Source organism: Acipenser ruthenus, chromosome 42 (genome assembly GCF_902713425.1).
Source record: "Acipenser ruthenus chromosome 42, fAciRut3.2 maternal haplotype, whole genome shotgun sequence".
Classification (NCBI taxonomy): Eukaryota; Metazoa; Chordata; class Actinopteri; order Acipenseriformes; family Acipenseridae; genus Acipenser; species Acipenser ruthenus.
The window spans coordinates 1,799,812-1,811,893 of record NC_081230.1 but is presented as its reverse complement, the minus strand read 5'-3'; the positions used below and the strand labels follow the sequence as shown (position 1 = coordinate 1,811,893).

The following is a 12,082-nucleotide window of genomic DNA, read 5'->3' as shown; positions in this document are numbered from 1 at the left end:
AAGAGAGAAAAAGAGATAGCTTTAAAAAGAATGGCACCCTGGCATTTGTAGGTGTTTGGTGGGGTTTTGGGGTGTAATCAGCAGACAAGAAAACTACAAATTCCATAATGCATCACTGTAACACGAACTCAGTGCGCGGCTGACGTCAGGGATATAAACATAAATTTCAGTGGGGCGTGAGTAAAAAAGGTTGAGACCCGCTGGCTTAGGCTGGACTCTGGAAAGACGCTCATCTGAAGCTGCCGCTTGCCGGTCAGTCTGATAGGAGTGTGAGCCACTGACTGAATGAAAGCCAGGTACCGGGGCTGAAGGTATTGTCAGCTCGTCAGCAACATAGTTAGAGAATAAACCTACCGACCTACCTAATGGGTAGGTAAGTAGGTTTATTACGTTAGCGACCCATTGCTAGCTGCTAACCCCACGTCCTTGGTGGCTAGCTAGCTTGTTTCACAGCTAATCATTGTGTGTGTGTGTGTGTGTGTGTGAGTGTGTGAGTGTGTGAGTGTGTGTGTGTGAGTGAGAGAGAGAGAGAGAGAGAGAGAGAGAGAGAGAGAGAGAGAGAATGTTTTGATATCGTCAACCAACTAACGTTAGCGAATCACTTCAATTTGGCTTTAGGTGACTAAAGCATAATGGCAGCCAAAAAAATAAAGATGGACATAAGGAAGTTTTTTTTACAAAAAGTCAAAGTGTAAGTAGGAAGATGTTGTTAAAGTAATAAACACAATTGATAATGATTCTCATAGCAAATGAAAAAATAATTTACTAATGAAGTTAGCAGAGTCATACTTTCTCTCTAAACAGCATGCATCAATTTATCATTTTATCAGGCGAGTGAAGCAGTGCAACCTGGTAAAAGCAGTACAGAGGCAGGTGAAGCAACAGGGTCGCAGGTGAGGTCTGTAATGGCTTAGTGATTATAACAGTGAAAGTGTTAGACTCAGTTTTGAGATATGTTATTGTTTGAGGCACATTGTGATATGATAGTAGGCTAATGCTGTATAGTAATACTCAGCAAATAAAGTTAGCATAGCCATATATTTTCTCTCTATATGACATGCATCAATTTATTATTTTATCAGGTGAATGAAGCAATGCACCCAGGTTCGAGCAGCAGCACAGACACAGGAGAGGCAGGCAGAGCACGTGAGCGTGCATGTGCTCATGCTTGTAATGGTAGCTTACAGTAAGGCTGGGATAGGTTATAATTCAGGTTATTAGTAATTCTATAGCAGGGATGTCAAACCAGCTTCCAGGAGGGACACTTTATCATAGTGTTTTAAGTGTATACCAGCCAACTTCATGTCAATCAGATTATCCTCGATTCATTCATTTCAAGCCACCAGAAGTGACCATTTAACAGCTGTCTCCTAAAAAATGTCTTCCCGGGGGGGCACGCCCCTGAACCCCCCTAGCGACCGTGACTCCGCCCCCCTAAAAAATTGTGTCCCCACCAATGTTCAAACCAAACCTACGCCCTTGAAGCTGATTTATTATTATTATTATTATTATTATTATTATTATTATTATTATTATTATTATTTATTGGATGGTTCAAGAACAGCAGTGTTTTGGATTCCTTGGATATTTTTTGTTTTATTTTGCTTCCTGTTTTTTTGTGGATTACAAATACGTTTGGTTATTTTTTTGTATCTTAACAATACGTTTATTTTCTGTGTTGGCCTGTTTTTTGATGAGCAGGGTACGAGACTGTTATATTCGAGGCATTGGATTTGTTTTGAAACGCTATTGCCTTATTGATTGCATATACGCATTACTGTATGTAGCGTGGCTGAAGTCATTTAGCAAATATTGTTTTTTCTTTTTCTTTTGTTCTTACCTGTGCCACAATCTTAGTGGTTAATTTCAACCCTCTCCTATTGCGATCTGGTTTATTAGTCTCCATGGTTACTGGCGCTTCTTGGGTGCTTATTGAGTGTTCCATTCGTGTGTATGCTTGTGCGTGCAACAGAAATTAAACTGTTTGCAACCAGCGAGCCCAGCAATCCTATTACTGCTGTCAAACTGCCTTCCTGCCATCTACGTTATACAGTATTATTTAAAGGGTCTTTCGTAGAAACCTGTTCTTATTCTGGGAATACCGGGTTGGCCTGGTGCTCAAAGGTTGATTGTTCCAGTGTAACGTTACAAGCGATCCTTTTAGTGGTAGTAATGAAAGCATATATGCTATTTTAAACTGTAAATGTTATTGTATTGTAGTCTGTGCTTGGCATATATAATGAGTGTGTGTATATATGTGTGTGTGTATATATATATTAATTTCCTACAATAACATGTTTTTTTAACTTTGTCAACATCTCATCTGCTTGTATTTCCAGTTTTTTTGTCACTGTAAGTGATACATTATTCTCTATTGATTTATCCAATTACAAACCCCCTTCTCAAAACACTAACAAAGATGCATTCTCATCCAATTACAAACCAAGATGAATCCCCCTTTCTCAAAAAACTAATAAAGATGCATTCTCATCCAATTACAAACCAAGATGAATCTCTCTACTCAGAACACTAACAAAGATGCATTCTCATCAATTACAAACAAAGAATCCCCCTTTCTCAAAAAACTAATAAAGATGCATTCTCATCCAATTACAAACCAAGATGAATCTCTCTTCTCAAAACACTAACAAAGATGCATTCTCATCAATTACAAACAAAGATGAATCCCCCTTTCTCAAAAAACTAATAAAGATGCATTCTCATCCAATTACAAACCAAGATGAATCTCTCTTCTCAAAACACTAACAAAGATGCATTCTCATCAAATTACAAACCAAGATGAATCCCCCTTTCTCAAAAAACTAACAAAGATGCATTCTCATCAAATTACAAACCAAGATGAATCTCTCTTCTCAGAACACTAACAAAGATGCATTCTCATCAATTACAAACAAAGATGAATCCCCCTTTCTCAAAAAACTAACAAAGATGCATTCTCATCAAATTACAAACCAAGATGGCGGTGGTATGGTCTAGGATTGTTAAAAGGGGCGGCACTTCTGGTAAAATACAAATATGATTGGTTTAAAAGAGTAGCCAGTTAAAGTTCAAAATACTGCATTCTGATTGGCTACTTGAGAGAATGGTGCCACTTAATATGGTTATTGACTACTTCCACCACATAGGGAGCACAGAGTTGCTGCTGAACCTCTGCAAACTTTACCTGCAACCCAAGTTCAGTTCTCACTTCCTTCAATACTAAAGACACCCTGCTAGTAAGATTTTGTGAATCCCTTAAATGTCTTTGATTTGATTAATTTTACTCATTTCATTATTATTTTTTTGCTGCAGCTACTCAGCAGAACCCCCGTGTCTGATGCCAGGGATAGTGTGAAGATGGAATCTGTCCCCATTAAAGAGGAGCTCCCTGAGCTTGAACTCGTCCCCATTAGACTGGTTTTCTCCGGATTGCCTTCCCTCCCCATGAAACAGGAGATGCCATGTGACAGCATCAAGTCAGAGGTGCCTGGTATTAAAGATGAGAGCAATGAACTGGAGATCCCCCAGACAGCAGGACCAGGTCCCATAAAAGAAGAGGTGCTGGAAATGGTATGTATGAAATATATTGTATTGTGTAGATGCCATTAACCTAGTAATGATGTCAAACCCACAAACTTTGCTTCTTTCCTTTGTGCTGTTAACATGCAGAGATGTGTTTCTTAAGTGCCGTCCTCATCAAAAAATGAATAGACTCTCCTCTGTGAGAAATCCGTTTTCAAGCCGGCTCCAGCCTGGAAAGGACCTGGTGTTTGAGGATCCCATTTCTTTACTTCAATGCCTCATTTATAGGTGATGGATATTATTTATCACACGTAAGCACTTCATTTCTCTGGCAGGTTTGTCATTGCTCTCCATAATTGCAATCTTTTTAAATAATGCTAAAATCAAATCTCTTCTACAGTACATTTTTTAAAGTTTGCATTCTGTCTGTCTTGCTGCTTGTCTGTGTTCTCTCTGTGTCTTTCTGTATGTTTGTCTAATGAGGTAAAACACAAAAAATCAAAACTCGAATTGGCTCTCGGTATTGGCCAAGGCAATCTTATCAGGGCACCTTTAATTTCTTTTCCTTTTTTTGAAGTATGAAAACTTGTCTGGATATTAACACTGGGGGTGAAAATTGCATGAATGTTACTCAGCAACAACATGCAGGGACTGAGAACTTCATCTTTTTAAAAACCCAGATAGCCGCTCTTTTTAAACAGCTTTCATAGCATTTTGAATCATTTTTCATTTTCTTCTTGCAGCAGCCACTAAGCAGAAGCATGTGTGATGCCATGGACAGTGTGAAGACTGAATCTGACCTGATTTAAAGAGGAGCTCCCTGAACTTGAAGTGGTCCCCATTGCACTGTTATCTGCACTGGCTTCCCTCCCCATTAAACAGGAGCTCTGTGAGATCATGCCATGCAGTGGCATCAAGCCAGAGGGGTGTGCTGGGATTAAAGCTGAACACAGTGAATTGGAGATCTGCCAGACAGAAGAACCCGTTTCCTTGAAAGCAGCCCCCCCCTGCGCTGGGTCCTGTACGCCTGCGGGCGTGTAGCGTGGTGCTGAAGAGAATCTGCCTGAGAGTGCAGGGTGCTGGAGAGGGAGCCAGCTCTCCCAACAGCATGCGAGGATGTGGAAAGGAAGACGGGGGGAGCTCCCATTCAGAGTGCAGTCCAGCAGGTGAGTAACTCTGAGTAGCTGTGACGACGTCATTCTACTGTGTCATATTATCCACAGCAGGACTGAGAGGCAGGAAGCAGATGGGTTATGCTACAAGCTACTTAATATCACTCCTGTTAATGTCGCACTCCCATTATCATTCAATTACATTGCCCCCAGTATGATTACTGTTATTTTCTTAGATGCCCTTACATTATTTTTACATACAATTACCCTTTTTGTACTGCTGGGTTTTTACTTGAGCAATCTATGTAAAGTACCTTGTTGAAGTGTACAATAGCAGTGTCCCCCATCTCGGATTGAACCCACAACCCTCCAGTGAACAGTCCAGAGCCCTGCTGCCCTATAGTGTGATGTAAGTCAATGGAAACTGAGTCCTGTTTAATCACTTCTTGGTCCGGTCACTGCAGGTAGAAACCTTTTCTATTGACTAACCATAATCGAATTAAACAAAAAACACTCAGTTCAACTATTTGCCTTATCAAAGCTGTTGAATGATTTGAAAGAGATGGATATTTCAGGTTCTGTATGAAAATGAATAGAACTTGAAATCTAATCAACTACTTATGAGCTGAAAAATAGTTTAAAAATGTGATCGACCAAATTGTAAGTTCACTTGAGTGTTCATTTAAGTAACTGAGAGCTCAGTTGGAACAAAACCCAGCAGACACAAGGGGTCCCCAGGACCAGGCTGTGAACCACTGCTTTAGAAGTGAAGAAAGGTCACTGTTTTTTGTGACTAAAAGCATTGACATGTGAATTGTAAAAGATAATCAGAACAATTAGAATATGAACACCTGTGAAGTGAGACCATGGCCATGTTTACATGCAGAAAGTGAAAAACGGGGTCCCTTTTAACTTGCTCTCTTTTGCTAATGACTTCCCTACAGTGCCGTTTGCATGAGAGTTAATTTTATCGAGAGAAATTGTCCTTCCAAATGCAAACGACCCCAAGCCGAAATACCACAGAATGAGCTGAAGCATAGTACTGAGTGACAAGTGAACTCGTTATAAATTTGATATATGTGGCACAGTGATGAGACCATTGAAAGGAGATAAGATACTGTCGCTGGGTTTGTTTCCTTGATTTTTAACTGAAGAGATTCATGTTTATTTTTTGTTGGTTTAGCAATAACAGACTTGAATGTGAACAGACCTTGAATGTGTGTGTAGGTTGCCACAGAATGGTCATCTTTGGATTGGAAATGATCGTTCTGTAATGTTGTTCCTAATGAACAGACACAATTTCACTGGAATACTTGAATGAAGAGCTTAAACAGTCACATTGTCAACAGTCATTAATGCAGTTGTTTTGGTTTTAATCAGTGACTCTTCAAAGCTTCTGAAGGATATCTCCTGGATTGGGCTGTTTCAGAGAGCTTTTCAATCCTCAGCAACCCACTGCCCTGCCCAGTGCTGGTGGTTTGCTATGTTTTCTGAAGTGAACCCGCCTCCTGCACCAGTTGAGCAATGGAAAGTACATCCCTTTTTCCCCTCTGTAGGCCTGTGAGTTTTAGGTTTGCTGTTTTTTGCGAGCCACCTTGGTATTTTGAACATCCTCTATTATTAAAGCAAACCTTTCCGAGTATGATCACATTTGAAATGCATTCTGCACTTGCACATAGACTTCTCATTAATACACAGGGGATTTGCATTGTCTGTTTGCTTATGTGGCGTCTAATGCGTTTGTGACATTTACGTGAGCAGCGCAGCGCCATGTGGGATATCGAGCTTTCTTAAACAGAACTGGGTCACTGCTAATAAAAAGGGGATCGCTAGTCTTGTACATCTGAGTTTTAGAATCGCACTAAAGGGCCGTTCCGCAGTAAAGCAGACATGACTAATAATAAAAAAAAAAAATTCTAACGAATTAGAATTTTGTATTTTGATTATAAAAAAGAATGTATTCTTATTTGAGTTTATTTAGATATGTGTAATTATTATTATTATTATTATTATTATTATTATTATTATTATTATTATTATTATTATTATTACTGTTTCTAGATTGGTATGTGCTCCTTTTCTATGCACTGCGCCCTCAAGTGGTAGTTTTGTTTATAGCTAATGACGCTATTTTAGAATTCGGTTTTGAAAGTAAACGAGTTTTTGTAAGCGGAGGAGCGAATACAGTTTTTGACCGTTGATACCGTTTGATACGTATATAGATTAATAACAAGACTGTATACATAGAAATCATAATGACACTATCCTTCAGTCCTTTTACATTCTTAAAGGATGTAAAGACCTAATGATAAGAAAATAGTTACACTGAAGAATATTCATTTGTGCTTGGATGGAGTTACTGGCACAAGACATATTGCTGTATTTGAAGGGTTCTCCACTCGTCTGACTATTATTGGATGTAAGTAAAGACAAGCTTATTGTTTTCTGAAGATTGGGAAGTCTGTACGCTGGAATTATTCTTTAAGTTAAGAGTTGGAAGTGATGTGTGGAGCACAGTGACTGGATGACGAGTCGTAATGTTTAGGATACCTAGCTTACAAAAACAAGTGGTAAAATTTACTAAAATCCCAAGTATTTACTATCCCAAGGGTTCAATATTAATCGGAAGGCAAGCTAAAGATTCAAAACAGTGAAAAAAAAATTGAATTCTGTCAACATTGATATCCGTTGCCTAAATATCCTAAGAGACATCGGCCCAGACCAAATCAAAACCTGCGTAAGCTGCTCATCTCACTTTATAGAAACAGTGTTTAACAGCATTTATAGCAGTTTGTTTTTTAAAGTGTGATTAGCAGATTGTGCAGGTTTTGGTTTGGTCTGGGCCATGTTCTGCTTTATTTTGACAGTTGAAAGTATGCTTGTTAAAATGTAGGTATGCTTGTTCGAAGATCAGTTAGTTGGTTCTCAACCTGTTTAACATGGTGGGCCTCATATGCAGCTCTCTGTTGTGTGGGCTGTACTTATTACTCACTACCCACACAATAGTACTTATTACCTGTGTCTCAAAACAAAATGTTATCTATTATCTCAGCAGTGCCATACAAATCAATATAATACCTCTCATTGCTACACTGGCAAATGTCGACCAAGGGCATTTAAAATGAGCTGTTAAAATTGAACTTCTGCTTACTCTCCTAATATCTGTGAAGGTATTCATAAAAAGAAGCCAAGTTAGAAACAACAGTTGTGTTAATCCTGGCCCCAGCACCATTCCAGTTGTGCCTATTTGCTTGATGCTTGATAAGATCGGGGGGGGGGGGGGGGGGGGTTTATAACATTCTGCTACCCAGCTGCTGTAGCCTGCCACCCTGGAGACTGAAAACTCCTGGGGGGGAACCCTGTATCATTCATGTGTAATTGTTTGGTGGCTGTTAAGTGAGAGATTGCATTTTAGTGTCTTTATTGAGCTCATGTTTTTGCCTACATGTGTTTTATTTATTTATGTATTTATTGCTTTTGTTTTATTCTTTGTATATTGTGGTTACAGAAGTTTGTGTTTGTTGTAAACTAGAAACCTATTTAAACATACTGAAAGACAAGTTCAACAATATATAGCTTTCAACCATTTCTTATGACAAAACGGGTACAATCTGGAACAAAAGAGATGATAATCTGTACATTTCCTGATTTCTTTTACTCATAGCTTTCCTATTGGCTGAAGTATAATCCTGGCTCCAGAAATCCGCCTGCTGTAATTGCAACCTCCCTGGTGGAGACTACGCTACAGTTCTGTGTTTGCTAATAACCCAATGTAGAAAAAGGTTATGAAACAACAAAATGAGGAAGATACAATTGCAGCATTCCCTACTTGAAACAGTCTGACTTTCTCTCCTGTTTGTATTTTCCAGGTTCCAGAACAGCAGCTAAAGCAAGGGCGAGCAGTGACTGTGGGAATGGTGTCACCAAGTCAGGAGGTTTTAGAATACTCCAGCGAACGCGCAGAGGAAAGAAACCGTATCTCTGCTCTGACTGTGGGAAGAGTTTCAGTTGGTCAGAAAACCTTGCAACACACCAGCGAATTCATACAGGAGAAAAACCGTATCTCTGCTCTGACTGTGGGAAGAGTTTCAGTTGGTCAGAAAACCTTGTAATACACCTGCGAATTCACACAGGAGAGAAACCATTTCACTGCTCTGACTGTGGGAAGAGGTTTAGTCATTCAGCAACCCTTGTAATACACCAGCGAATTCATACAGGCGAAAAACCGTATCACTGTTCTGAATGTGGGAAAGGGTTCAGTCACTTGGGAGATCTTGTAAAACACTGGCGTGTTCACACAGGAGAGAAACCGTATCAGTGTTCTGACTGTGGGATGAGGTTTAATCAGTCAGGACACCTTAAAACACACCAGCGAACACACACAGGAGAGAAACCGTATCGCTCTGACTGTGGGCAGAGTTTCAGTCGGTCAGGAAACCTTGCATCTCACCAGCGAATTCACACAGGAGAGAAACCGTATCAGTGTTCTGACTGTGGGATGAGGTTTAATCAGTCAGGACACCTTAAAACACACCAGCGAACACACACAGGAGAGAAACCGTATCACTGTGACTGTGGGAAGACGTTCAGTTCATCAACAAACCTTGTATCACACCAGCGAATTCACACAGGAGACAAACCATATCACTGCTCAGACTGTAAGAAGAGTTTCATTCAGTCAGGAGGTCTTGTAAAACACCAGCGTGTTCACACAGGAGAGAAACCATATCACTGTAATGATTGTGGGAAGGGTTTCAGTTCGTCAAGATACCTTGTTGTACACAAACGACTTCACACAGGAGAGAAACCATATCGCTGTTCTGATTGTGGGACGAGGTTTAATCAGTCAGGACACCTTAAAACACACCAGCGAACTCACACAGGAGTGAAACCGTATCACTGTTCTGATTGCGGGAAGAGTTACAGTGATTCAAGAGACTTTGTAAAACACCAGCGAATTCACACATGATAAAAAATGCATTGCTGCTCTGACTGTGGGAAGAGTTTTTATAAGTCACGACACCTTGTAAGACGCGAGTGAATTCATGCAAGAGAGAAACCAAAAAAAAAAACACCTTTAGATTTCAGTGATGTTCCGTATGAAATAACTTTGGTCTGTTTTGTTCAGAAGAGCCAGCTTCTGTTTCATTGTCACAGAGCTGCCTAGTGTGGGTGCCTGAGCTGTGGAGACAGACCCTGCCAAAAATCTTTAACCCTTTGAGTAGTACGAATGTACCGGTACGTCATTGAATTAATGGTCCCCAGGGAGTATGAATGTACTGGTACGTTATGCAAATTTTGAGCTTTTGAATTTGAATTTTGAACTACAATTACTGGGTCTACAAAACTGCTGATAATCTGATATTGTAACACTAGGTGTCTGTAACACCTTGTAATGGTCTCTTGCGTCATCTGCCAGATACCGACAGAATTACACACACCAAACCCAGTCAAAAAATGTCCACAATGTCTGGAAAACGGTGGGAAATGCTCTGTGGGAAAGAAGTACGAGAAATTATACTGAATTCCGATTTAAATTCTTCTACTGAATCAGGCGTTAGTGAAAATATCAGTGAAGAATATTTACCTTCCTCGAGTGGCCCAAGCTCAGACAATGTGACAGGGATCACTGAGCTACATTTTCCTCACTGCCTTCACCCTCACCACGTGTTTACCCGGACGTGTTGTTGATCCTGATCGTTGTTTATTGAGTACCTGTTACTTTTGTCAAAACCTTTCGCTATGACAAAATAACGATTCAACTTTATTTGTTTTGTTTATTTACTATAAGAAATAGTTGTTTACATATTTTCATTGTGTAATAAATTGCTAATAGGCCTACCAACAGATGTGTCGATGTGAGGAGTGTAAATATGAGAAATTAAAAAAAAAACTCACTCCAGTGGGCCCATCCAAACATTCTAAAACTTACTACTCAAAGGGTTCATTCATATATTTAGGAAAAGTCAAAAACTGGCTGTGGCAGCACGATTGCCCTGCACAATGGGGAATTTAGTGTTGGTGTAATTTGTATGTGGAAGTGGGTTTATTGTGTATCTTTGTGGGAGTTGATTTTCTGTGATTAGATTATTGTTTACAGACGGGCGCTCCATTGAGACTTGCTGCCTGCTAGGTTTGGTTGAGGGGAAGGAGAGGGGAAGGTTTGGTTGACAGCAAGTGATTGGCTGTGCTGTTCCTCAAGCGGCAGGTGCGCGAGTCTTGACCGAGTGTCCGTCAGTTTAAAAACATCCAGTGGCGATCGCTCTGGGCGACTGCAATGCCATACTTCAGAGGGGAGCTGCGTATACTCAGGAAGAGAGCATCTGCTCTGCAGGAACGGGAGCTACGCAACCCTGCAACTGCAAGCAGTGCTTGTGAAGGCAATGCCCAGCCAAGGCCGTGTGAAGCAGCAGGAGTCGTCATCTGAACACCGGCTCATCAGTAGATTAGTTTAGGGGATAGTAATCCCATGTAATGTACAGCGAGGGTTATGTAGTGTAGCCGGTTCCTGGAGCGGGACGCCTCGTTTATAAGGCTAGCACTCGCCCTGTGTGTACCTTTTATTTGTAGTTTTTATACTGTGTTTTATTTTTCCTTTTGCACAGCTTGCTGTATGTGTTCTCTGTGTGTTACCATGGCTGGCAACATCACATGACCCTTTTGTTTACTTTCTGTTTTGTGAATAAATCCTGCGTGCCTGTGCTGGCGTTTAACTCCACCTTCCCATGTCTGTGATGCTTAAACAGTGGTTACCCACACACGGGAGACGAGCGCCCTGTCACACGGACACACACATACGATTTACAGCGGAAGAGTATTTAACATTTTAAATGCAAAATGGGTCAAACTGACCTGCATGGCGGTTCTACTGTTAAATGACTACAGTGAAAGGAATTTGATGCAACTTGAATTTTTATTGATTTCATTTTTACAACAATAGATTCATTTTGCTCACCATAATTAAAGAAGTAAGAATATTTTAACAAGCATTTTCTATTGTACTTTGTAAAGAGAAATTGTGCCCTTTATCAGAAAGGCAAGGAACACCACAAAAGATGAAGAAATTCATCAGGTGAATAAGCTGTTACTTGGCAGAAAAAGGGTCAATTTCTGCACGGAAATCTGACAGGTTTTTGCCCACGGATTTGGCTGCACTTTCCCCCTACAGAAAGAAAAAAGAAAATGATGAATCCAAACTGCAGTTAAAATGAAATCCAAACTGCAGTTAAAATGACTTCAGCACCTGCCACGTGTTTGTTTGCTAGCTTTGTTTCTGACTATTTTGAACATCTAAAGGCCTGGAAGTTTCCAATTGTAAATCCAAGTGAATCTAAATTCAGATCAGATCGACGGTCATGACATAGAAAACATGTTATGGAAATATACAGTCAGTAAAAAGGTCATGTTTCAAGTTAAGGCTTAAATTATACAGTATATCCCTGCAGAGT

At 40.1% G+C, this 12,082-nt stretch overlaps 2 protein-coding genes across 3 annotated transcripts in view; one reads left to right on the top strand and one right to left on the bottom strand.

Moving 5' to 3' along the window:
* Positions 1–3,057: 3,057 nt before the first annotated feature.
* On the top strand, positions 3,058–11,535 carry LOC131709272 (zinc finger protein 239-like). The gene is made up of 3 exons (XM_059011661.1): positions 3,058–3,570; positions 4,266–4,688; positions 8,504–11,535. Exons 2-3 carry the CDS (start codon positions 4,631–4,633, stop codon positions 9,601–9,603), a joined length of 1,158 nt encoding a protein of 385 aa, XP_058867644.1. The 5' UTR covers positions 3,058–3,570; positions 4,266–4,630; the 3' UTR covers positions 9,604–11,535.
* The window catches only part of LOC131709282 (phospholipase A and acyltransferase 4-like), a 22,298-nt gene continuing 21,744 nt past the window's right edge, over positions 11,529–12,082 (bottom strand). For both annotated transcript variants that reach the window (XM_059011686.1, XM_059011687.1), the window contains one exon: positions 11,529–11,796. In XM_059011686.1, coding sequence (XP_058867669.1) covers positions 11,719–11,796 — 78 coding nt within the window. In that variant the 3' untranslated portion in view covers positions 11,529–11,718. The remainder of the gene's footprint in view (positions 11,797–12,082) is intronic.